The sequence below is a fragment of the Strix uralensis genome, chromosome 1, assembly GCF_047716275.1.
Source record: "Strix uralensis isolate ZFMK-TIS-50842 chromosome 1, bStrUra1, whole genome shotgun sequence".
Taxonomy (NCBI): domain Eukaryota; kingdom Metazoa; phylum Chordata; class Aves; order Strigiformes; family Strigidae; genus Strix; species Strix uralensis.
Window position 1 is genome coordinate 97,473,088 of NC_133972.1, and position 25,465 is coordinate 97,498,552.

Below are 25,465 nucleotides of genomic sequence, written 5' to 3' on the forward strand. Positions count from 1 at the left end.
CAGAAAAAGAACAGTGTAAGTTATTCACTCTCAGCATAATGCTAGGATGAATATTTAACTATTATACATTAGAAAGTAAGAAAAAAATTATCTTTACTTTGCAAAGCATTTTGTACATTTCTCCTGCGTGACCCTATTCGTACTCAGCTTGAGTAGCAGCTTGCATCTGCAAACTTGGAGGTAGCTGGTGAAATCCCCACTGAGCTACTGTGCAGGTGCCGAAATGTATGAGAACACCCTGTTATGTTTAAGTGTTAGGAAGAAAAAAATGTTTGGAAACTGGCTAAGTGTTCTAACAGGTTGCTACATGTTCTAACATGGTGACCCTTACTATCCCCAAGCTGAGAGCTGCCCCTATTGATGCTGAAGTTTTAGAAAAGTAAGAAGTGAATGTCTGGGCCCTTGATAAATGTCTACAAAGGATATACATTTATGTATTTAAATATATAAAGGGATGTAATCCCTTTCTCTTTTTATTACTATGACAAGATCGATATTGATGACAGTGGATGTTTCAAACCACTAGATGTTGAAAAATTATCATAATGATACAAAAGTTGGTAAGACTGGAAAAGACAGTTTCAGAAAATATTACTTAAATTTCCCACCAGACGCTTCATAAAAATGACTCATCTTTACTGAAAAAAGGGCAAAACATGCTTTGTGGAAAAACTGCGCTTTTTTTTGCCAATCATAGAAAAAGGATTATAGAAACAATATCATGACCCACTGTGCTGCAAACAAAATAGCGTTTTCAGAAAAAAATGCAATGCTTTTTGTAAATTTACAGCTTGCTTACTTTTGTTTTCCATTTAGCAGTATGGTATCTTTCTGTAGTACTAGTGGTTTGCACCTTCGTTCTTTCATGTCTTTTGCAATGTAATAATTTTATGAAGCAATTATTCAGTGAGTGTGTTGTTCCAGTTTACCTCTGAATACAGTCAATGCACAGAATACTTGCTTCTTAGTTAGAATTCACAGATTTAAGTTTTCAGATTTAGCATTATAAAAATTACTCTAAATTTTGTGTAACCCCTTTATATCAGCAGAATGGCATAAAACCTGATTCATTGAAGAGGTCGGTGCCCCGTTTTGCCAGAGTTGTCGTTCTTTTTCTTTTGCCAAACTAAGTGCCAGCTAAAATTTCATAAACAGCCCTTTCTACAACAGCTTCTCTGCATTTTCTCAGCAGCAGTGTCACCTGCTGTTCTAAACAGAGGCTGTAGAGGCGTAGCAAATCATTTCTATTCATTAAGACTACTGTTATTAACTACAGTATTTTTGTGTCAGTACTTAAATATCCAGAAGTGTGTGGTGTTAATGTGTTTGTGATCTTTAATGCTGTACTGATTTAGTTTTGACCTTTTAAAAATAATTATTATTATTACTATTACTACTAGGAATTCAGTGGAATAATGTGCACCAGTCAATGGCACAAGGAGGATACATGACCTTTGGATGGATATGCTGGATGATGTTCTTTGACTCCATTTTATATTCTATAGGTGGTTGGTATTTCAGCAATATTATTCCTGGTAAGATCATGGAGTTGTTCTTTTTTGATGTTTTTGAAGAAGTTATTGAATGGAATGATTCTCAATTTATGCAACTCAAACGAACTCATACCTTTTTCTGAGTAGTGGTTTTGATGTGCAAAACTGACTGATTGTCTTTAGGGACTGGGTAAGAATGTCTTCCTACATATATAAATATTGAGTAGTGCTAACACATGGACTAGAATTTGTAGACAGGCATGAAATATCTCTTGTTTGCTTATGGGGTGACTAACATTTGAAGGACTTAGGAAGTTGTTGGTACTTCAGAGTAACAGAGCTCAGTCTAGTAGCAAATCTTCCTATGAAAGTGGTGAATCTTCTGAGTCAGTACTTGGGCTGAAACTCATGAACGACAACACGTTTTCAGATCACAACGACTTCAGACTGCCTGGTAACTGTATCTTGGTCCCAGTCAGTCCACAGTCTAATGCACAAATGAAACTAATGAACTTTCAGGTATATTCTCAGAAAGTAATGGGATTATTTTTTTTCATCAACCAAGTTTTATGGATATTATTGAGTTGGTTGATGCATTTTTAATCATAGCCTAATGCCTCACTAGCCTTTTGAAATTTACCTTTCCTCTGATTTGCATGTGTCACCTTTTCTTCCAGCTACACTGTATTTGTTTTAAAAATATAAAAATAAAACATGAATTTTGCCTTGAAAGATAGGGGTACATGGAATATAAAACTGAATTTTGCAAACTAGCTTAAATTGACACCTGCCCTTCGGTGAAATACAGCTCCAAACACACAGAGAGTATATTGTGTGATTGGCAAGTGAAGCCTGACAAGATTGGGCAATGATGAAGTTTAGGTTGAGTGTAGGAGCATATTTTTGCCCTCTCTGCTTGCATGCTACAATAAAGGTTTCTTATGATGACTGATTTATTTAAATTGTGCATATAGCAATGAAAGAATAATCTTTAATGATTGGTGCAATGGATTATTGCTATAATAAAAAATAAGGCTGTTTGCCTTGGCAGGACATTTGGTGCATTTTCTTTAGGTTACAAGATTATGTTAAGCTGTGTCTAAATATTGTAAAGTCTATGATTCTGTTACACGTTAAAGCTGATTTGGAGATAGGGTAAAGCACAGTATCAATGAGGGTTGATTATGGCCAAATGACTTTTTTCCACTTTACTAAGGTTTAAGTGCAGCTAAGAGTTTGAGCTAATTAAATGTTCTAACCAGCTCTTTGCGAGTAATGATAGGACATTAGATGTCTACAAAAAATATGAAATTACTATAATTTTTGCAACAGTTTCTATCATAATTATCATCTAGGAAAATTTGGATTAAAGAACCGATGGTACTTTCCCTTTACTGTTTCCTACTGGAAGAACCTGTGTGGTGCAGAAAGGAGGAAGAGACATTATCTGAATTCTAATATGTTTTTCTTCAATGAAAACTTCCAAGAAAAAGGTTTGTAGTCATAATAGAATTTTAATAATGGCTCTTTTCTGAATAGTGTGTTGATTTTAATCAATCTGCTTTTATCATTGTTTGGTCCTATATTATGTGTTAAGATCTTGTCCCTTTCTCTCTTACATTATATAGTATATACTATGAACATTATATGCTGTTAATTGTGCTGTCACCTGTAATTCTTGAACCATTCAATTAAGACTGCTGTACACAAATATTTAAGAAAAGTCTTTAAAATATGTAAAATAAGTATCTCTTGGATTCATCCTGTCTCAGTGTATCGCCTCTGCTTTGTTAGGATCTTCTGAAGTTCCTTGAACCCTTTCATACTCTTACTGAATCTCAAAAGTGTTGTACTTTAACTTTTTTTTTTTTTCCCCTGCAGTTTGATTTTTCTTCTTCCTCTTCTGCTGTTTTTATTTGCTTCTTGTTTCAGTGGAAAAATTACCTTTGTTCATCTCTTTCCCTTCTATTTCTTATTTCCCTCTTTCATAATCACTGTTCTGTTTCTGCTTCTTCATCTTTTGTTTAAAAAGTTACTGTTATTGTAACTAATTTTTATCTGTCTCCAGACACTTTCACTGCTCTTCTATTTCATTGTTCACTTGCTTAAAATTAATGTAGTTTTTTCCCTTCTCAGGTCTCTTTAAAGACTTTCTCACATTTCATTTATGTTTTGTGAATGAAGGAGTAAGTCACCCTCACTTATATTTCCTCTTGGGTCTTAAAACAATATGATGGGTTTTTGTGGTTTTTTTTTTTAAACTACAGTAACTTGGAAATGATCCAGTTGTCTGTAGTATAGGTAAAGAAGCTGTACAACCCAGCAGTTATATGTAGTGGTATCTCCTAGAGTAAGGCAAACTACAAAATGTCTTGAGGTTCATTTAAACATTTGTGGAAAAAATATCAGGATGAGTTTTGTCTGCAGTTTGGTACAATTCCATTTTGTTGAGATGATTGTCTTTGGTCCTTATGTAAAATGAAGATTTGCAATGTTTCACTTTGTGTTCACTGCCTTCTGTGTAAAGTGAAGAAAAAACCTCTGCCTGAAAAGTTACTAGCGTTGGTCTCTGGCTCAAGCCATCAGAGTGATTGCTTACCACTTTGTGGATTTGTTCATCTTATTTCTCATCTGTTTAAACTGATGCATGTCATGTGCTCAGTGGCAAATTGCCTGTATATGAACTTTAATGGTGCCATGCATGCAAAGGAACTTGGTCTCTTTCATAAGAATTGGTCGTCATTGTATTGATAATGGGATAAATGCATTAATGGATAATTTGCTTGGAACAGCAAAGTGTCTTGCTCCTGGGTGATTTCTGCATTTGTTCTGTATAGCCTAAGTAAGGGCTGGTTCAGTAGGGGTGGAAAGCACTTTGGAAATCAGAGGTGTGTCAGGGAGGACCTAGAGCATAGGTCCTACAAGCTGGAACTACAACAAGAGTAGAGCTGGCAGGGACCTGGATGCTGACTACCCACTTGAAACTCCTCTTAGGAGAAGTGCTACAGTGATCAATTTACTGCTTACAAGTAATTTGGAGCTCTTCTCTGAGTCTTACCTGAGATAAATTGTCTGAGGCTCACTCTGTACTTTAAGATTTTTCTTTGAGTTCCAGGATGTACTTGTAAATTTAGGAAGCAGTGGAAAGAGCATGAATAGTGCTTGTTGGTGGTTTTAGTCTCCAGAAAAAGCTAACTGGAAGAGAGGTTCATGGGTAGAAGGACCTCAGAAACCTCACAACTGCTGGTAGTGCCTTGCTGGAAGGTAATCTCAAGCTTCTGGCAAAAGTTCTTTCTAAACTTAAAACTGATTGTGAAAGGAGCAAAAAACTTCTTCATTCACAGCTGTGCTGGTTTTGGCTGGGATAGGGTTAATTTTCTTCATAGTAGCTAGCATGAGGCAATGTTTTGGATTTGTGCTGAAAATGGAGTTAATAATACAGAGATATTCTGGTTACTGCTGAGCAGTGCTTACACAGCATCAAGGACTTTTCTGCTTCTCACCCCACCCCACCAGCGAGTAGGCTGGGGGTGCACACGAAGTTGGGAGGGGACACAGCCAGGACAGCTGACCCCAACTGACCAAAGGGATATCCCAGACCATATAATGTCATGCTCAGCATATAGAGCTGGGGGAGAAATAAGGAAGGGGGGACATTCGGAGTGATGATGTTTGTCTTCCCAAGTCACCGTTATGTGTGATGGAGCCCTGCTGTCCTGGAGATGGCTGAGCACCTGCCTGCCCATGGGAAGTGGTGAATGAATTCCTTGGTTGCTTTGCTTGCATGCGTGGCTTTTGTTTTCCCCATTAAACTCTTTTTATCTCAACTCATGAGTTTTCTGACTTTTAGCCTTCCAATTCTCTCCCCCATCCCACCAGGGGTGAGTGAGTGACTGACTGACTGACTGTGTGGTGCTTAGTTGCTGGCGGGGGTTAAACCATGACAGTCGTTTTTGGCACCCAATGCGGGGTGTGCGATTGAATTTGAGGTAACAACAGATTTGATTGGAATGTGCTAGATTTGAATTTATAGCTGTTATTGCAGTTTAGCTATTAACTGACAGGCTCCTGTGCTTGCCATGAGGCTTGCTTGCCTTACTGTATATTAGAATCTAGTGCTCGTTAGTGGCTGCTTTTTGCTTTCACTTCTTGCTGTACTGTTTATCATCTTGCTCTCAGTCCTGATATTCTCAGCACATTTTCATTCTAAATCCAAAACACAACACTATACCAGCTACTGGGAAACTAAACAAACCGTTAGTAAACAAACCAATCCTTGAAATCATTATAACATTTTTTATTTATAATTTGTTTTATATAACTGTATATATTTTTATATAAAGCATAATTATCTCTTCTTGTAATATATATTTATTTATATTTTATTGTATATAAAATTAATGTAATATAAAATTATTACACAAATGATAAACATTATAAATATATAATTTATATATTTTGATATAGAAAATATATATTAAAAAGGATAATCCTCTCTTCTCATAATTCTCATCTGTAACAGTTTCTGTTTCTCTGGACTAACATTCCAATTTAGTTTGCCTTTGTTTAAAAAGGAAAAAAAAATCCCACTGCCAGATTTCTCAGTTGTAACAAGTCAATAAAATATTACATGTTAATAATATATTTATGGGGCTGGTGATTGACTGTGCTCATGTTTGGAAAGTGGTGCCAACCTTTCCTTCTGTGACATAGAAAGGAAGTCAACTTGATTTGTATCATGTGGTCATCTCAGTTTGCTGAGGTGGTTACCTCACAGTTAGAAAAATGCTGGGCATCTACTTGCATTGGGGACCTTAAATTATATTTAGACTAGACTGTTGCTCTGAATAATTTTGCAAAGAGATCTGCTTTGCTTTATTGACTGAGGGAATTAGGAGGATTAACTGGCTATGCCTGTTAATGTTATGTAAATGTTATATGCCTGAAACTGGATGGCATATATGGAGTAGTTCACACAGAATTTTCTCATACTTAAAGACATAAACCAGTGATTCAAGCAACTTTATTATAAATGTTTTTTCTAATAGAAATAAAATATAACAACTATTTTATGACTCTATGGATACGTATGTGGACATGCACACAACTTGGCACAATTTTTTTAGGTTGCTTTTTGAAACCGCAAATAGGCCAAATTCTTAGCAAATATTAATTGGCATAGTATCTTTGATTTCGCTGGATCGTATGTTAGTTTGGAGCATCTGAACATCTGTTCCAGGCTTTGCTAAATGGCAACAAGGATCAAGTTAATTTGTTGTTCCCTATATACACACATGCACATGTTTAGATTCAGCAACTCTCTTGATCTGCTACTCTTCCCCATACTGACCCAGCACATCCAAACTGGAAAGGCCATTGCATCGAAGGAGCCACCGTTGGTGTCATGCTGCTGTCCCTCACCAAAGAGCACATGGATGGCCAGAAGGCTGCTGTTAAAGATCTCAGCCTCTCTTTCCACAGAGGTCAGATAACAGCGCTCTTGGGACCTAATGGAGCTGGCAAGACAACAGTTATGTAAGTCTGGCATTTATGCTATTACCCTCACCTCTGATCTGTACTATGCTTTCTCACTTCAAAATGTTTGTGAACTCTTTTTTTTTTTTTTTTTTTTTTTTTCAAATAAATATTTAATAAACTCCCCAAAGCACATAGAAAGTGAAGGCTCTATATCTATGACAAAAGCAGTAGTGTAATGAATAGAGAACTGGGTCCTCTCTGCCACTGAAACCATGATGTAGGAGTTCAGGAGACGCTTAAGTAGGATTTGGGCATGTCTAGTTGTGGAGTTGAACACATCTGAGCAAACTGCTCTTTTTTGACATCCCACGTGTACTCCTATCACATGAAGAGTGTGGAGTTTTATGGGGGTTTGTGCTTTGTTCCTAGAGGTTGCAAGGGACTTTTTTCTTGGAAGTTGACCAGTAACAAAAATAACAAAATAAAAATGATATTTAAAAATGTCTCAAGAAGTCTTAATTTCTACCTTTTTGTTAACTTTGTCTATCTTTATGTTAACTGTGATCAGCTTTAATAAAACCAGTGATGCAGGATGGGACCCAATTAAGAATTACTCCTCATCTGGAGTACACACATGAAAAAGGAAAAAAGGAAATGGTAGTCTTTTGTATTTGGTTGGGAAAAAATAGATTCTGTTCTGGAAGTAAGGAAATGAGGGATTGTTGAGTTTTGGGGTTTGGTGTTTTTTTTTTTTTGTTTTTTTTTTTTAAAAAAAGCCCCAAACATTAGTGGTGTTTCTATAACTATGCTCAACTGAATTGGTGTTGCTCTAAGGATGCTAAGGCATGCTTCAGTAAATCCAAGTGTGAACTATCTAATACAGTCATTACACATGATCTTGCTGAGGTTTTTTTTTTTTTTTTTCTTGTATCAGATCACTGTTGACTGGTCTGTATCCACCGAGCTCTGGTACCATTATTATTAATGGAAAGGACATACGTACTGATCTGGCTGCCATCAGAACAGAGCTGGGTGTTTGCCCACAGTATGATGTCCTGTTCAACATACTAACGGTGCGAGAACATCTACTGCTTTACGGATCAGTGAAAGCACCTGGATGGACAAGGGAACAGTTGAATCAGCAAGTCAGTGGGTAAGTTTTCCCATCATTTGTTGAAATTTGTCAAATAAGTCAATAGTGTCTATTGCAAGCCACTCAAACAAGGAAGCACTAAAGCAAAATTGCAAGTAGAAGAAAAGGGAAACTGCAGGTTTTCCATTGGTTTTTATCACACTTCATGTTCTGAAAACGTGCCTTGAAAATAGATTTCTTAATTTCTAACATTTACTTGAATGTATTTGTAGTGAAACTGTCAATGATTAAAAACCTGGTGTACAGAACCATCAAATAATCATGTTTTGACTGCAGCGGAGATGGTTAGCCTGGTAGCAGCTGTAGTGGTTCCTGCCTCATGCTGTCTGCCTTGCCTCCCTCCTTGCTGGAGAGGCAGAAAGAAAATAAATTATGTGTTCACCCTGAGTTTTCAGATAAATCAACACTGACTTTATGTATTTGTTATCCTGTATTCCCTCACCTGCCATAGAGGTAAGATTGGAAAACCAGAAAAGGCAGGTAAAGGCAGTGCTTGTTACAATCTTTTTAATTAGGCTATCATCTTTTTCCTTTGCCAAATTCAGACTTTAAAAGCGTTTAATAAGTGAAGGGGTTACAAACAAACAGTCCAACAGGAAAAACAAGCTGGACCTCTGGCATGACATCAGAGGATTTTCCACTTGTCAGGTTGAGAATGTTTGCTAGTGTTTTTAGGCGGCTGCTACTTCTTTGATACAAGTCTAGAATCTTCATTTTTGCATCATGCACATTAAACTACTAGTAAACTGTACAAGGTGAGATCTTGTTCAGTAATAGCAAACTGCATTTTCTAAACTTTAGGAATAAAATCTATGCTCTTCTAATAGTGTGACAGTATAAATAGTTTCTGTATACCTTCTGATTTGTGCTAGCCTATGAGCACTTCCATACTTCAATGGAAATAAATGCCAAGCTGATGGGAATTCTTAAGTGTACAATTAGGCATATGGGGACACATTTGTGGCAAAGTGCCTTTCCTTTTTAGCAGCTATCATAAAAGCCTGTTACTTTAAAATTTTGATCTGAAAAATCTCTGGTGTGGGACACTGCATTCTCTCTAGAAACAACAGAAAACAACTCTAGAACAACAGAGACCAAACCTAATGTTCAGTTAAAATTTATGCAAAATAATATCCTGTGTTTTATTGTACTTAGACTGCTGAATTGTAATTTCAGCAGTAGTCTGTCATACTAATGGCACTTAGGACTCTGCAGGCCTTGCTACCAAGAAAAATTTATTTTTTTTAAAAAAACAATGAATGCTTTAAAATACTTCAGAGAAATTAAAAAAACAACAAAACAATGAAACAAAATTTGTTTTTCATTAAGCAAAAAAAGATGGATAGGTCTATACAACAATTATAGAAACCTGTTTTCTTAAAAATGAAAAATTCTGTCAGGGTAAATGGCGTGGTTTACAGACTGCATATTCACTCAAATGATTCAGGAGATTAGTTTAGGACTGTTGAGTCTTTTATGTCTTGCTTGCCAGGCTGATAGCAACTGAAAGCTTTTAGGTCAATAACTAGATGTTCAGTGTGATGAAAAATAAATTGATGGTCTTTCAGTGCTGCCTTTATTGAGCATGTTTCCACATACTGCTCAGATAAAAGATCATCAGAGGGCAAGGGCTGACTAGGCAATGTTTGTAAGGTATCTCTCAGTCCTTAACACAGGAATTAGATTAGGTTGGATGAGGTAGTATTATTTTACATAGGGATCGCTAATCCGTTTACTTTACAGAAACATGTCTTCAAAAAAAAGAAAAAAAGCAGCAGTGATACCTTATTTACTTCAAATCATTACACATTTCCTAAAAACTCAGGAATTTTTTAAGGTTCTTTATGTACTTGCAAAAACTGAAGCACTGTTTCAGTTGTGAAACTAACCATCTTTACCATGGTTTAAGAGGCTATATCTAGAGTTTGCTGAAATAATTGGACAAACTGGTATTTATTTTATTGGACTTTATTTCAACATTATCTGTTCTTATCCCGCACAGTACTTGTCTAGAATTTGTATTTCAGGTGGTGATGAGTGTTTATTACTTTGTAGGTAAAGAGACCGTTATTTTTCTATTTGTTTTTGTCACCAAATTGTATATCAGTCACAGATAGTGGGTTTTTTTCACTTTCTATTTACAGTGACTTTTTAGTAATTCTGCTCTGAGTGAATGTAATGTGACTAGAAAAACTTTTTCAAAATTGGTCGTTTCTGTACTCCCATTTCAGAGCTCTGGACGATGTGGATTTATCCCAACATCAGTACAAACCTGTTGGAGCCCTTTCTGGGGGAATGAAAAGGAGGCTGTCAATTGCCATCTCCTTTATTGGAAACTCAAAAACAGTTGTTCTAGATGAGCCCACCAGTGGAGTAGATCCATGTTCTCGCCGTAGCATTTGGGATGTTCTTCTGAAGTACAAAGCTGGTACAAGCTTATACCCATAATTCGCTGCTTATTTTCCTTTTTGAAATTCTGTTTCAAAAATTTAAAACAGGATAATTGGAATACTAGTACTGCTATTCACCAACTAAATACATTAGTTTCAGAGGTAACATTTAATTGAACTTGGGAAACTTTCAAGTGGCTAGGTGAGATTACAAGAATTATCTGCTATCTCACAGAAAGATGCTCAGTCTAACAGAAGATTGAGTTTAGTTCTGAGTCCTGTCCTGAAGTTTCTCTTGTCTTACCTTTTTTTTTTTTTGTTAACTTCTCAAAATTATATTCTTGTTTTCATTTCCCATTTTGCACAGTCTGTATATAGAGGCATATATACTTCTAATGAAAATAGACTCATCAGTCAGTCTGCTACATTAATTTTTTAAGTGCCATAAAGTTCAAAACTGATTGTGGGAAGCAAACTCTTCAGCTAGTGAGCACTCAATTAGCTGTAATAACTCACAGTGAATGATCCATTGAAACAGACACTGCTGTTATGTGGTTTTAAGGAATCTCTTAAGCTCTTAAAACATCTTGAAGTTGTAATGGCTTAATACTGCTTACTATGTATAATACAAGTTAAAGGAAGTTTAGACCCGAATCTAGCTCAAACTGTAAATCTGAACACAGGTTTTGTTTGCATCTTGCAGGTATGTTTTGAAGGGACTTGAAATGTGTGCCCTTATGGTTAAAGTAGTCTCATGAAAGCAAGATGTGTTTATCTAGAAATCAGGTTTTGCAGACATGTACCAATCTTTCTGATGCAGGTTGCACACTGATCTTTACGACTCACCATCTTGATGAGGCAGAGGTGCTCAGCGATCGCATTGCTATCCTGCAGCGTGGCCAGCTGAGGTGCTGTGGTTCTCCCTCTTATTTGAGAGAAACATATGGCCAGGGACACAGTCTAACTCTCATAAAAAAGGTATACTAAAAAAGCACTGTACATAACTTAACAATGTCTGCCAAGTAATACCTGTGTATATTCTAAGGGAGCCGTATGTCCCTGCCAGGAAGTAATATGTGATATAGGTTATTTGAGAACCAGCAAAACATGTTTTTATCAGCTTTCTTAGTTGTTTTGGGTGGGTGGTATTTTGTACTATTATTATTACTACTACTACTACTGTTATTATTATTTAGAAGAACACAATGACATCTTGGAAAATGATGATTCATTATTTAGCTGAAAAGGTCCTTGTCTCACTGTTCTTTATTCCTGGGAAATAATCTCTTCATCCCAGGTTTGATGCAGTTTCATCAGTGGAAATTTTCCTGTATGAATTCTACTATCAAGTCTCATACTTCTGGTAACATTTTTTTGTGCATGATTATCTTTCTTTCCTTATAGCCGTCTGTGTTTGAAATCCAGGATCCTAAACATATTGTTCAGGTCACATCTCTGGTACAGACCCACATCCCAGAAGCCTTCTTGAAAGAGAACAGTGGGACTGAGCTGACCTATGTGATTCCAGAAAGGGCAGATAAGACCTCTTTTAAAGGTCTTTTTCAGGCTCTAGATCAAAGCCTTCATCATCTGCACGTGACTGGCTATGGCATTTCTGACACCACCTTGGAAGAGGTACGTTTAGTTGTTCTGTGTAATGTCATTTTCTTGGTTAGAGAATACTGTATTAGCTTCCAGCTGTTCTTGATTGTATCTTTTATATTGCACAACAGTTTCTTGTGAGAAGCATGTTTTCTGGAAAAAAAAAATCTCAGGCAAAATGTATACTTTATAGTTTTACTGTACTGTTAATTTCAGCACCTACTCTACTACAACTTTTTATTTCAAGAATCTGATGTGAAGACTGAGGAACTGTGTAATTCTTAAATGTTTGTTTCTGCATTTACTTAAGGAACTTTTAATGTATCATTGATTTAATGAGAACCACTGTTGCTGTTCTGAATCTCTAGCATTGGAATGAGCTTTGAACTTTCAAGGCTTGAAGGTTAAGTTCACATAGCTCTTGGGCTGGAAAAAATAGTTGCTGAGAACACTCCCTGACTTACAAAGTTCTAAAGCTTAGGATTTTACAAAACTGTGTGGTGAAATCTCTAAAGAGGGAGAGAGAGACATTTACATATATGTATACATGAATATATATATATACATACAGTAATATATATGTGTGTGTGTGTGTATCTATATACACCAAATGGACCAGTGAAAGAGGCTTGGTTATGCTTCTTCATCACTTCTGAATTTAGCTCTGTATAAATAGCCATATCAGTGAGAAGTTATTTTCCTTGGACTGTTTTTATCCTGACTATTACTTTTAAATATCAAGATTCCCTAAACCACCACTGTTCAAGTTCTGCATTATAGATACTTTTGAAAATATAATTTTTCCCACTTTTCAAGTGGTGATAGAAGACTAATGTCAGTATATTTTTGATGCACAAATCGCATCTATTTTTATTTGATGGCACAATTCATTCAGTATCACTTTGTGAAACTGATTTATCCGGTGATTACCTATAGTGTTAAAGACTGATAAGGTTGGACTGTTTTCTAACAGAAAATTTAATCCATGTTAGAAAAAAACCCCACAAAAATAATGAAATGCAGATTCCTGTAGTGTGATTTTTATATATATATATATATATATAGCAATAAATACTTAGTATAAAAAAAGGGTGTATCCCTTCTCCGTCTGTTCCATGGAAATGTAGGAGATGAAGTAGTATTGTGGTCAGCTAGAACACAAGATCCCCCAGGGAAGATGCTTATCTTTCCTGGTGTTATGAACATGATACACTTTAAGGCCTGTCAGACATCATTTACACATTGTATTTTTGCTGTGTAAGCTATACATATGGGAATTAATGTGGTCAGATATTTGAAACTGCATCAGCAGTTCTGGGTCTTTTTGCAAGTTTAAAATTGTTCATCTGTGGAAAAAATACAAATAGAACCCCAATAATGTAAGTAAACCTAAAATGACAATTGTACATGAAATTTATTGAACAAATACACCACAATGTGGAGCTGCTGTATCCTGAGACATCTTTAAGACTATATTGATTTGCTACATAGGTTTTTAGAACCCTACACAAGCATAAAGGATCTGTTTTTGCACATTTGTTTTTAAAGTGCAGTCCAAAAAATGATCTACCAGCAAGTATGTGATTTCCTTTGAAGTTAAGCTCTATACAACTGAGGTGTTTATAAATAAAAAAAAAAAGCATCGCCCTTCAGTGTTTCTCTTTTAAACGACTACAGTACATAAAGCTAGTGTAGCAAGCATTTCATATGGTAATGAGAAAAATAAATCATAAAAGTTTAATAAACATTTTACATAATGTTAAAAAGTAAATTACATTCCTGCTATACAATTCCATGAGGCAAGTCAAAAGTTTATTGAAAAATTGTTATTTTCTTTTAAATTATATAGGGTGATTAACATGCTATAAGAAAGAATACTATTCACCACCAAACTTTATAGATTATGAGGTAACGTATATATTGAGAACCTGTTTTGATTACGTCCCTGTGGAGTATCATAGGACTTTCCAGAACTGGCATCTATAAAGTAAATATTAAGTTTTCATGGAATACAAGGAAGCTTCCTCAGTGTGCTGCATCTGTTATTCAGTTGAGAGCTTGCTTTTGGTTGTTTTCCACAGGGAAGTTTAAAAAAAAAAGCTTTAAAGGTAGTATTAGATATTGATGTATCATTCTTCAAATGAAGACTTAATGCATTAATTTGGGGCGATTTCTGTCATCTCTGCATCTCATCATTAATCGTTGTTACAGCTTCAATTCTCCATTTTCTTATCAAAAGCCTCTTTGCATTGGCACCTAAATGGATAGCACATAATAGCGCTATTTAGTCTATTCAAACAATTCAATCTGGAAACAAAGAACTCTGACTTAAAAGGAAGAAATGTGTTATAATTTTTATTTTATCTTTTCTTTTTGTCTTGCATACACTTGCCATTATTCCTTTTCAGTCTGAGGGATATTCGCATTCTCTAAAAATCTTACTTTTCAAGGGAAACCAGGCTTCCATTCATACTTCAAAGAAATCTTGAAATTCTAACAAAATCAGTTCCTGACACTTTCAAATCTCACTAATACTATATTTGCTTCAGTTTAGGTTTTAGGTATATTTTCCAGTCATTTGTATTTGTGTACTTTACAATGCTTGTAATCCAAAGAGTGTTAGGAGAACCAAAAGGAGGATAGAAGGGTGGTTAATTAAATTAAGTGTATACTGAGAGCCCTCTGGAGAATGATGTTTCACTTTCTGGCAGCCCTGGAGGTTTCAAAGCTTATTGCTTTCTTGCTTTGCTTTGAGGAGGGAACAAAACCATTGAAACATCTTTGCAAAATAAAATATGTCAAAATACCTGTTAGTGGAGTACTACTTTAAATTCTCTTCTTTAAAATGACCAAAGAGTTTGCCCCAAGACCTTCCAGGGAAAGCCATATACGTCCTTGAAATATTTCACTCTTAAAACACTATGTAGCTTCTAATGAGATTCAGTTTTATTTAGAGTGCTCTAACAACATCTAGTAAAGGCACAACCATATTGATCTGTTCCACTGTAGTATTGTCAGCTGGCCAGACCTTTTTCCTAGAGGGAAAAAGCACTTGCTTATACCTACTGACAATCTGGTAGTTTGAAAGAAGCAGGGCATTGGCTGCTGCTTGCAAGTAAGGCAGTCCTCAACAGCCAGCATGACCACCTGCTCTCTCCATCCCCAGGAGAGGCCAAGGTACCTGGCATGGAGCAAGCTCACAGGGGCGAGTGCTGGAAGTGAGCCATGCTACTCCTTACCTATTTTAAGCACTTTCCTAGAAAGCATACTGTTTTTTTCCTGTGGCTTTGAGATATGCCAAGTGTCTGTCTCACCTCTGTGTGCGTATCTAAGTTTGACAGTCAGAAGAGTTCCTGTTTAGTGGATAACCATTGACCTGCCTGCAAAAGTTCCTCAGTCAACAGTCATCCACAGTGAATAGACTGCTTCTGCATCATTCTGCTTAGTGAAACATGCCTGTAGCTACAGAAGGCTATACTGAGCACATACTGCTGGGAAGAAAATATAAACCCAATGTGAACAGAAAATGTAGTAGAGTCCATAAATGTTACTAAAATATCAGTCAGTGGTTTTAGATGATAAAAGATTGTGGGTGTTGGCTGGGTTTTTTCCCCCTTCTTCCCTTTCTCTTTCTTTCAGCCACTTTGGTTTTCTGCACTTTTTCCTTTCAGGTGAAGATGTGTTTTAGGAATTATAACTAAGGTGTGACAGGGTCCCCATGCTCTGCAGTGAAGTGTCAAGGATACTGGGCCACTATATCGGTGAACCAGGCTTGTTTTTATGATGCTGTCTCAAAGAAGCAATCAGGAAGAAATCAGGGAGTAGCTGCCTAGTACAGCTTAGAGGGGGTGCAGGAAATGTCTATCTCCTCAGGTTCCCCTACAGTCAGCCATCTGGACAAGTCCTTGGTCAGATATGGATGTGCTAGCCAAAGTAGAATTTAAGCAGGAATTGCTAAGGCAGGTAGGGAAAGGGATGCTCTGCTGACATCTAGAAGACACCTTCTTTTGTTGAATTTATGCAGTCTTTTAGGTATGGAAGAACACATTGTCTCTCTGTCATGGTGTCTAATCCTGACTTTTCCAGATATGTGTGTTTTGGAGGGTATTTACTCTGCTAATAACATTCTTAGGTCAATACTACTTCTACCTACAATTTCCTGTGCAACACTAGATAAATTGTCATTTCTTCTGTACCATATGGTCCCTAATGATTCCCATTCTTAGTGGGATGTTTGAGAGCTGCTTGCATACTATGGGGATGACGGAGCAATGCAGGTGGCCTTCTGTCTTTATAGCTGTATCAGAATAGCTGTGTCAGTGAAACTGCAGTAGACACAGTATGTATTAGAAAAGTGTTTGTGGGTTTTGTTTCTTTTTTAAGGCATAGTTACATCCTCTCTTCAAGTGACATAATGTGATTAAAGAAGAAAATATCTGTTTGCAACACCAGCAGGAATTCTAACACTGAACTGAGTATGTGCAGGCAAAATTTTGTAGTGTAGCCATCATTCTAGCCAGAGAGGAGCAGTTCCTTTGTGGTTTTAGTTGGTTCAGTTTAGTTTGGTTTGCTTGACAACATTGGTGTGCAGAGGAGCCATCAGCAAGCAGGTCCAAGGAAACAAATTAGAATGTGGCTTTGGGCAGTCAGGATCTCCCTCCAGGGTCTGATATAGAAATGTCAGGTGTTATTAATTTCTTCTGGCCTTGTGGTTGTTAATGGCCAAAGGTGTTCCCTGCAAATTGGCAGGTAACAAATGCAATGAATAACCACTGTTAAATAGCAATTATATTGACTAAGCAGAGTAACAGTCAGACCTTAGCAAGTCAAGAAATATCTTTCCCCAACTATAAATTACTTCAGATTGGCTGGTTTTTATTGTTTATTGTATGAGCTCTTTGGAAACAAGGAATTTTTGTTATAGCTGATATCAGGTTATTTTGTGGGAAGAAATAAATGGTTTCTTAATGATTTCTGAAAACCATGCTGTGGTTATAATCCATCTTGCAGCTCAACCCAAACAGAGAAAAGAAAGCAAGAGAAGGCTTTCATCAAGAGAAAGTAAAACTTGTACTTTTGATATATTTTCTGTTATTTTTTCTTTTCTTTTTATCTGAAGTTCCTACATCCCTGTTTAAATTGAAGTTCAAGTGAAGATATGAAAATGTTAAATTTTTTTTCATTTGAGCTTACAAAAGTGGGGTGAGTGTTAATAACCAATTCACTATGAAAGCTGTTCTAAGCTTCTGCAAGGCTGAGGGACTGATAAATGAAATAAGTCTCTATGAAATTCAAAGGACTACATGTGGACAGAACTGTGAAACAGGATTAAGCAAGAAGTAGTAGGTCGAACATAAATCTATTTGGCAAAGTGTATATATCATTTAAATACATCTCATGATTATAAAATTGGTAATTTCTGCTGTTTTTCTTAAATGTTATCTTTAATTCCCTTCTGATGTGTGTCTTGCTGTTTAGGAAGATTCAACCCTTACAATTTTACTCTAGTGCAGATTTTTAGATTGTTACTTTAAAAAAAAATCATTTCAGTTTTTCCCATGTTGATTTTAGATAAGAAGCTCCTATCATCTTCTTCAAATTTGGGTAATGCATGTTAATGGTTTTGCTTCAAAACACACATTATTGCCCAGTCCTCTCGACAGTATTAGTTAGACAAGACTTTGTTTATGTTGACTGTGCCTGATGGTTGCATTGTCCTTGGAAGACCTTTCAATAGCATTGTTACCCACACACTTGCGTAAACCTACGGACACTTCCCAGAGCACTGTGAATTCTCAGTTCTGTAGGATTTTGTACATTAGATTTAGTTATACTGGTACAACTAGCACTCTTTGGTACTAGCTCCAGTTATGCCTTCAGATTTCTAGTTAGAGTATCAGAAGAGAGTTGAAGCTGTCGATATGCCCTTGGCAAAAACTGCAGTAACTGAGTTCTAACATATACCACAACCTAGGAGCATAAAATGTCAATCAAGGGCAGCCAGTCCATTGAAAAAATCTTTGCAGATAGTAGTGTGCATGGGCTAACAATGCTTTTGCATCTATTTCCATTTATTCCTTTCCCCTTATCCCCAGGAGCCCTCCACTGGAGAGCTTGACTAATTTTATAGTCATATTCCAGCAGGGTGGCTACTAATATCTGACAATCTGGATGATTTGGGATAAATATATATATAAAAAGTAGTTTTTAGAAAATGGATTCTAAATTATTTTTTTCCTATTTCATGAAAGGTATTTCTGAAGCTACTGCAGGACTCAGAGAAAATGCCATATGCTCCACGGGCAGAACACCTGGAACATACAAATGGTGCTGAATCAACCTGTAAGTAGAAAATTAGGTACCTTCTGAAGCAGCCAGATTTATAAAAATCATAAACGCAAAGACAAACATGCACAAAGTTCCCAAAGTTGAGGAATGCACAAACAAATGGAGAATACTGCCTGCTACCACCTGGTAACCCTTTTTTTGTGCATATGACGTGATCTGACTTGGGTAGTAGGTTTTTATATCTCCACTGTGGTTCACCTCTGTATCACTTCACAGTCATCTTCCTACCCTTCTAATATGTGTGCAGATGCACACAAGTATTCTCTCACTGCATCAGCATTAACGTGTTGCTTCCTACCAGTCCCTGGCAACCTTTTTGACTTATACTGATAATGGATAAATATTGCTGAGATATACCACAGATAGAAAATCTGTAAGCTCTTAGAAAGGTGTATTCATCTCCATTCATGTGCATATATAAAAAAAATCTATAAAAGCTGTTGCCCCCCATAGTAGAAGATCATTTGTCCTCTCAAGTGGCATGTTATTTCAGGTTCCCTTACATGTATGTTTGTTTTAAAACAAGTTCCTTCGTGCTTTCCATTTTCCTGCCATGCAAGCCTAGGAGGAGGCCCTTGTTAACATTTCTGAAACCTTAGGAAACTTGTTCTCCTTAAAAACTCTTCTTAGAAGTCATTAATGTGATACCTTGCAAAATGCAAGACTCAAGTTCTCTAATGACAGTGCCCACCAAGCTCATCAACATTTTCTCATTGTTCCTGGGATTATCATGCTTCTATACTTACCATGTTCCTTTCCATTTGATGATTTATATCTAGATTATAGTTGTCTTTGATTTGATGTCGAGCAATTTGTTCTATATCCAGTTCCTTTTTGGTTTGTTTCTATAGAACGCAGGAACAGGGAGGTCCTGGTCTGTGACTGAGGAACTTCATTACTAAAGTAACAGAAATAATAATTTTGAACCAAGCTTGTGTTATTTATTCAGACAAATTCAACTGGATCTGCCAGTAATGAGTAATCAGTGCCAAGAATTGTGGCCTAAGATTAGACTTTTCCTCACTAAGTGCAAACTTGACTGGATGACTTTTTCCAGAGGGTCTTTTTGCTGGACTATTTCAATCCCTGTTTAATCAGTGAAGATGTAACTATATAACAAAAAAACCTCACTAAGCAAATAAAATATCCACTCCTGTGAGTGGCAAGAGCAAGACTTCCATTCAAAATACAACTTTGAATACCCCTTTATTTTATAACAATCAGTTGTGTATTTCTTCAAGGCTCAGCTAGGATATCTGAACCTATTTCAAATCAAAACAATCTGTCTTCTCCATATTACGTTTTCATTAAAGAGTAAGATTTGCAGTTCCTAAAGTAATAAAAACAGAGTATACTGTACCTAACAACTTCATATCTTTTATCATCTGCATTTCAAAACATGTACCTTAGTATTTGTTCAAGTTATTACATATTACAAAGAATCTAGTAATCAGAGACTCTGTATTTTTCAGTCTGATAAATTATAGCAAGAAAATGTGATGATAATGCCATTTCTTTGGGGATGAGAGTACTGGAAAATTGTCATTCATTTCAGATGACTGTCATTCATCATTAAGGACAGTTGTGAAGTGTAGACATAAGGGATCTGGGAAATGGTCATGAAAGGTATCTATCATTGTCAAAGCTAACCAGAATACTCCATGGGCAATAGCTTGACCTGTATAATTTTGTCTTTGAAAGCAGATTCAAAGGCAGTCAAACTTTCTGTTTTCAAAGTAGTCAAACGAATTTTCAAAACCCCCTAGAGCAAACAGCTGGGTTATTGAGAAGATCACAGGATGCTGCTATTTAATTGGTAAAAGAATTTGGACTAGAGAGCTGCTTTGACAAAGCATGGATCTGAGCACAAGCAGGGGTATTGGCTATCTTTTACTGGTACTGAGCCCCTGAGGCATCAGAATGGTATAGAAAACAAAATGTTGTCTCTTGTCTCCCAGACCAGGAGGTGTAGTGGAGCGGCGTGCATATCCCTTCTTAAATGAAACTGAAAAAAATCAGTACATGATTTAGGCTGATGACCAATGCCAAAGACAGTCAAGAGACATCACTTCAGCAAAATACAGCAGTATCTCACTGAAGTCGGAGCTTGATATTTTCTAGTTATATTTTACTGTGTCTTATTGTACTGGGTCTGGCTGGAGTGGAGTTAATTTTCTTCACAGAAGATGTTCTGGTTTGGATTTGTGACTAAAGCAGTGTTGATAACACAGCAGTGTTTTGGCTATTGTTGAGCAGTACTTGCAGTGTCAAGGCTTTCTCTTTTCCCATTCTGCCCCACCTCCCTGCAGTGAGTAGGCTGAGGCTGAGCAAGAAGGTGAGAGGGGACATGACCTGCACAGCTGAGCCAAATTGACCAGAGAGGTATTCAGTGCCATATAGTGTCATGGTCAGCAATAAAAACTGAGATGAGGGTTTTTCTGAGGCAGTAGGAATTGCTACCAGACTGGCTGAGCATCAGTCTACTGGTGGGAGGTGGTGAGTGATATACTTGCATCACTTGGTTTTGGTTGTGATTTTTTTTCCCTTTCTTTTCCTTCACTTCTTAAACTGTCTTTATCTTGGCCCACAAGTTTTCTTGCTTTCTGCCTTCCTATTCTCTCCCCCATCCTGCTGGAAGAGGGGGAGCATGAGCAAGCAGCTATGTGGTGCTTAGCTACTGGCCAGGATTAGCACACCACAATAATGTAAAATAAACATGGAATTATTTGACCCTTTCTAATTGCAAGTATTACAGGTAAGTAGCAGTCCATTAATTAATTATAACAATTTTAGTATTGGTAACTTTAAAGATACAAAGTACACTGTGTAATTTCTAGTGGTCTAAGCTTCCTTTGTGGAAGGTGTACTCATAATTTTTAGTTTTATTCCAACAAAAAGAGCTTCGAATAAAACTCACCTTTTGGTGAGAACAGTTAACATTTTCTTTTTAAGTTAGGGAATGCCTATTTGTGCAGCCATAATACATACATATGTTATAATACAGTCGTGCATAATTAATTTCTACACGTCTGGGACACACAATTGATGGTTATTGTTTTGTAGATATATACAGAGCATGCAGAAAAAAAGGTTAGACTGAGCTTGCAATGACTGCATGACAAGATCATTAGAGCCAAATAGCCTTGAGAAAATGGAGAAACCATCTCTATGGAGTCCAAAAAGTTATCATAAACTATAGCAGGCAGTATACGTACGCAAATAATCAGGAGAGCTGAGAACATGTCTTAAGGGGTGACTAGCTAACCATGAAGAAATATTCTGATCTTATGCAGAAATAGGCAATAGGCTAGAGAATGGACTCAATGGATCGTTAAGGGACCAATACTGCAGAATTAAGATATTCAGATATCTTGCTGAAGAGCCAGATTAATTAATTTTGTAGTACTCACATCTTAGAAAAGTTTGAGAGGTACCAACTTTGGATCTAATTTCTTCTGGCAGTAAAATACAGTTGGAACCTGAGATATAATGGAACTAAACTGTAGAAAATTCAAAATGGATAAAATTATATTTTTCACACAGTGATACATAACTTTTGAAATTCATTACCTTAAAATGTTATGGAGACTAAGGTTGTGGTAGTATGTTCTTAAAAGCCAAAGAGTGATTATTAGTGTATATATAATATGAATAGCTATAGTAACAGAAGTGCTGTTAAAGCTTATATGTCCTTGAACTTCTTGGATAAGTTAGTCACTGAAAGTGTTGGAGTGGAAGCAGGTTGTTGCATAACTAATTTTTATGGTTGCTTATATCTTTCTCTGAAGCAGCTAGTGTTAGCCGTTTTGAAGGATACTGGGCAAAATATTACATTGTTCCTATTAGGATTTAAGGGATCAACAGTATACAGTACTTATAAAACACATCTGAAAGATAATTTAATTAAGAAATTGTAGTTGACAAAAAGCAGTCATCAATAGCAAAACATCAAACTGAAGAGCTTTCAGTGAATTTTCACTGGGTTTCAACTCTGCTTTTTGAATATTTTCATCAGTGATACTGAAGTAAATAAAACCTTGTTTATGAAAAAAAAGTGACTGCTGCAAGGGATTGGTAGATTGGTAATGAGTCAGACCAGTCCTAAAGAACGAGTTAGATCACTTGAAAAGCTGAATCTATTCTAAATAAAGTGTGTTTTAATTAAGCCAAATTCTGGGCAAATCTATGTGATGGGAAGTAATGTCCTGCAAAAAACACTGACTTTGAAAGTTACCTACTAATCCTGGTGAAAAAGCATTTTAGGACAGTATGGTTAAGATGATTTATGTTTCAATTTAATGTACAAAAGGACGTGAAGAGGTCATTTTGACTTTCAGTACAAAATTGATGAGACTGATGCTACAATATTATGTACAACTTTTGTGTCCATCGTTTTAAGTTTGAATGTCTAACAAAAAGTTGAGAATTTGACAAGGGAACAGAGAAGAATTAATATTGGAGGTTGGAGGTGAAGTCCTTATAAAGTCACTATCAGGGCTCAGTTAATGTAGTTTATCAAAAAAAAAGAGAAGTGGTTTGCTTAAAAAGCCCAAATTTTTTTAATGCATGAAGAATACTGTATATTAAGATATAATTCTAACTTTTACAGGGGCAGAAGTGATAAATGGAATAAAGGAAGAAATAGGAGAAACAAATAGCTGGAAGGTATAGGCAGCCACTTCTCCTAGAGGCTGGTTAACATTTGGAGTTAGTCTATCCAGCGAAGTATGTTCCCTCTCCTGGTGTATTCGACACAAACCTGAGGCCTTTGCAGAAAATATGCTACTGTAAAAGGTGTTACTGATTTCTGCACATGGGTAACAGAGTGGAATTTGATGTCTGTTGATAGGTGATCAAGTGGTTTGTTCTATTCTTAGAGAGAAGCTTTTAATCCATTATGACAAATTGAGTTCCCTGTAATTATGAAACAAGGGTTTACAGAGTATTTGTTATAATATGTTTGAAGTTATATCACAGAGTCAGTTTTTAAGTGGAACTCCCTGCTTCCATTTCCCTGTAGAATTAACTTAAAAGGCTATAAGAGTGATTTCAGTGCTCCACCTTGCAAAACATAGCTTGATTTCTGAAAACTATGGACAATAAGTAGCAGTGGCTCTGTTTAGAAGAAGTGGCTGCTGACAGGAAGACTGATATTAAAATTTTCAAATTTTTAACAACTACTGATAAGGAAAAGATACAACATACATTTCAGTCTTCTGGTAGACTAATATAGAAGACACTACCACTTAAATTCAGCACTAGACCCTGAAAAAGAAGTGTCAGAACAGCTGGTCTAAAAATCTTGGATACGTATTTTCCTTCAGCTTTTTAATTGTTGTTTTAATTAGTTTCTTGCAGGAAATCTTGTGATTCTAGCATATGTGGAGAACTTAACTTCACCTCTTCCAATTATTTAGCTTTCTACTCTTCAACCTGAAATCTTGCTTCCTTTTCTTTTTGTCACCCTTTCAGCATTCTCTGAAGCATAGAATGAGAATGGAGAATCTTTATAATGTTACCTTTCAGTAGTCACAAAAAGATATCTGCTCTCAAAAATAAGATCATCTAACTTGTTTAAGGTTTACATAACTTTGTTTTCTCAGTATGTGCATAACTGTAATTCCTTCTATCCTTCTGAAAGTGATCAGATTCTTACACTTACCTCAAATGAGTTTCACTCATTTCACCCACCACTTTCTTCTCTCATCCAGACATTTTCCTTACCAGTTTCTTTCCTTGTGGTTGCTGCCTGGTCCTTTTCCACTTTTCATCCACAATATGGACATCTTGGGCTCTTTGTTAGACAGTCTCAGACATCAGAGGGCTATTAGAAAAATGGAAAACCAGCTATTTTCTAGTAAAGGGAGGTACTCTTACAATGCCAAGAAGCTGATCCACTTCCTGTTATCCACCTCCTTATCCTCACATTCATCTCCTAAATGCTGGCAAATGAAAGTAGTGAACCCTGCCTGCCTTTCTTACAGATGCCTTTTGTTTCCTTCAGCTCTAGAGAAAAAAATGGTTAGTAAAGCACCTGACAAAAAGGGGATTCAATTGAAAAAAGGCTATAGTTTTCTGCAAGTGCTAGAGCAACAGAGAACAAAACAATAACCCCTTCTGAAGTTTCTATTTTGAAAATCATAATAATTGCTCATGAATGTGTTCTGCTGATGGAATTGAGTTGATTCCATAAAAGGTCACCTGTGTGACTTAGCTGCTTTCCTTCACTGTGTAATTTGGTATTTTTTCTTGTTCTTAAAATGTACGTATCTCATTTAGACTGAAAGGTATGCTTGAAGAAATGTGTTGTGCTATCAATATAGATTCAGACTTCAGATTGTGGTCTGAAGTTTACTGAGTATTTCCAGTTTCTAACTAATTGAAAACAAAGGAGGAAAGTTGTTACATCACTTCATCTTATGACGGAAGAGATGATGCCTTTTCTATCCTGCTTAGAAGAAACAGAATCATTAGAGAGACTTTTTTTTTGAAGTTGTGGGTCACCAGAACTGATATGCATGTAACTTTTGATGGTGATGACTATATATTGAATTGCTACATATCTCAAATGCCTTCTAAACAGAAAATTGTATTTGATATTAACAACTCTCAGCTCTTTCTGCCTGATGTGGATGTTTGAGAATATTTTGAACCTGCTCTTTCCAACAACCTGATGCTTTGCCTTTGTCATAATCTAGATTGTCATGTTAGTTATTAGCAGTGCTTGTTTCAGAAATGAAATAGCTTGGAAGCTCATCCACTATGCTCAGATATTTCTTAGAGCTGAAGGACAAAGGATACAGATAGTTGTGGGTGCACTAAGAAAGTTTTATTTATCCATTGTGAACTTAACATCTTGAAAACCAAGTTACTCAATCATCTCAGCTGTGTAGCTCTTATGTCTTGCCTATAAGCCCTTCTTTGATTTTTTTCTTGACAGTATATATCTTTATACAGGTTTTGTTTTCTCTCAGGCTTGCTAGTGCTCCCTTCTGTCTCTC

At 36.3% G+C, this 25,465-nt stretch overlaps 1 protein-coding gene across 1 annotated transcript in view; it reads left to right on the forward strand.

The window, feature by feature from the left end:
- The window catches only part of LOC141938195 (ATP-binding cassette sub-family A member 13-like), a 166,216-nt gene that overhangs the window by 54,096 nt on the left and 86,655 nt on the right, over positions 1–25,465 (forward strand). Inside the window, exons 21-30 of the mRNA XM_074857198.1 lie at positions 1,401–1,535; positions 2,849–2,986; positions 5,558–5,563; positions 6,848–7,028; positions 7,906–8,124; positions 10,356–10,552; positions 11,335–11,492; positions 11,919–12,149; positions 18,368–18,409; positions 20,908–20,950. Coding sequence (XP_074713299.1) covers positions 1,401–1,535; positions 2,849–2,986; positions 5,558–5,563; positions 6,848–7,028; positions 7,906–8,124; positions 10,356–10,552; positions 11,335–11,492; positions 11,919–12,149; positions 18,368–18,409; positions 20,908–20,950 — 1,350 coding nt within the window. The remainder of the gene's footprint in view (positions 1–1,400; positions 1,536–2,848; positions 2,987–5,557; positions 5,564–6,847; positions 7,029–7,905; positions 8,125–10,355; positions 10,553–11,334; positions 11,493–11,918; positions 12,150–18,367; positions 18,410–20,907; positions 20,951–25,465) is intronic.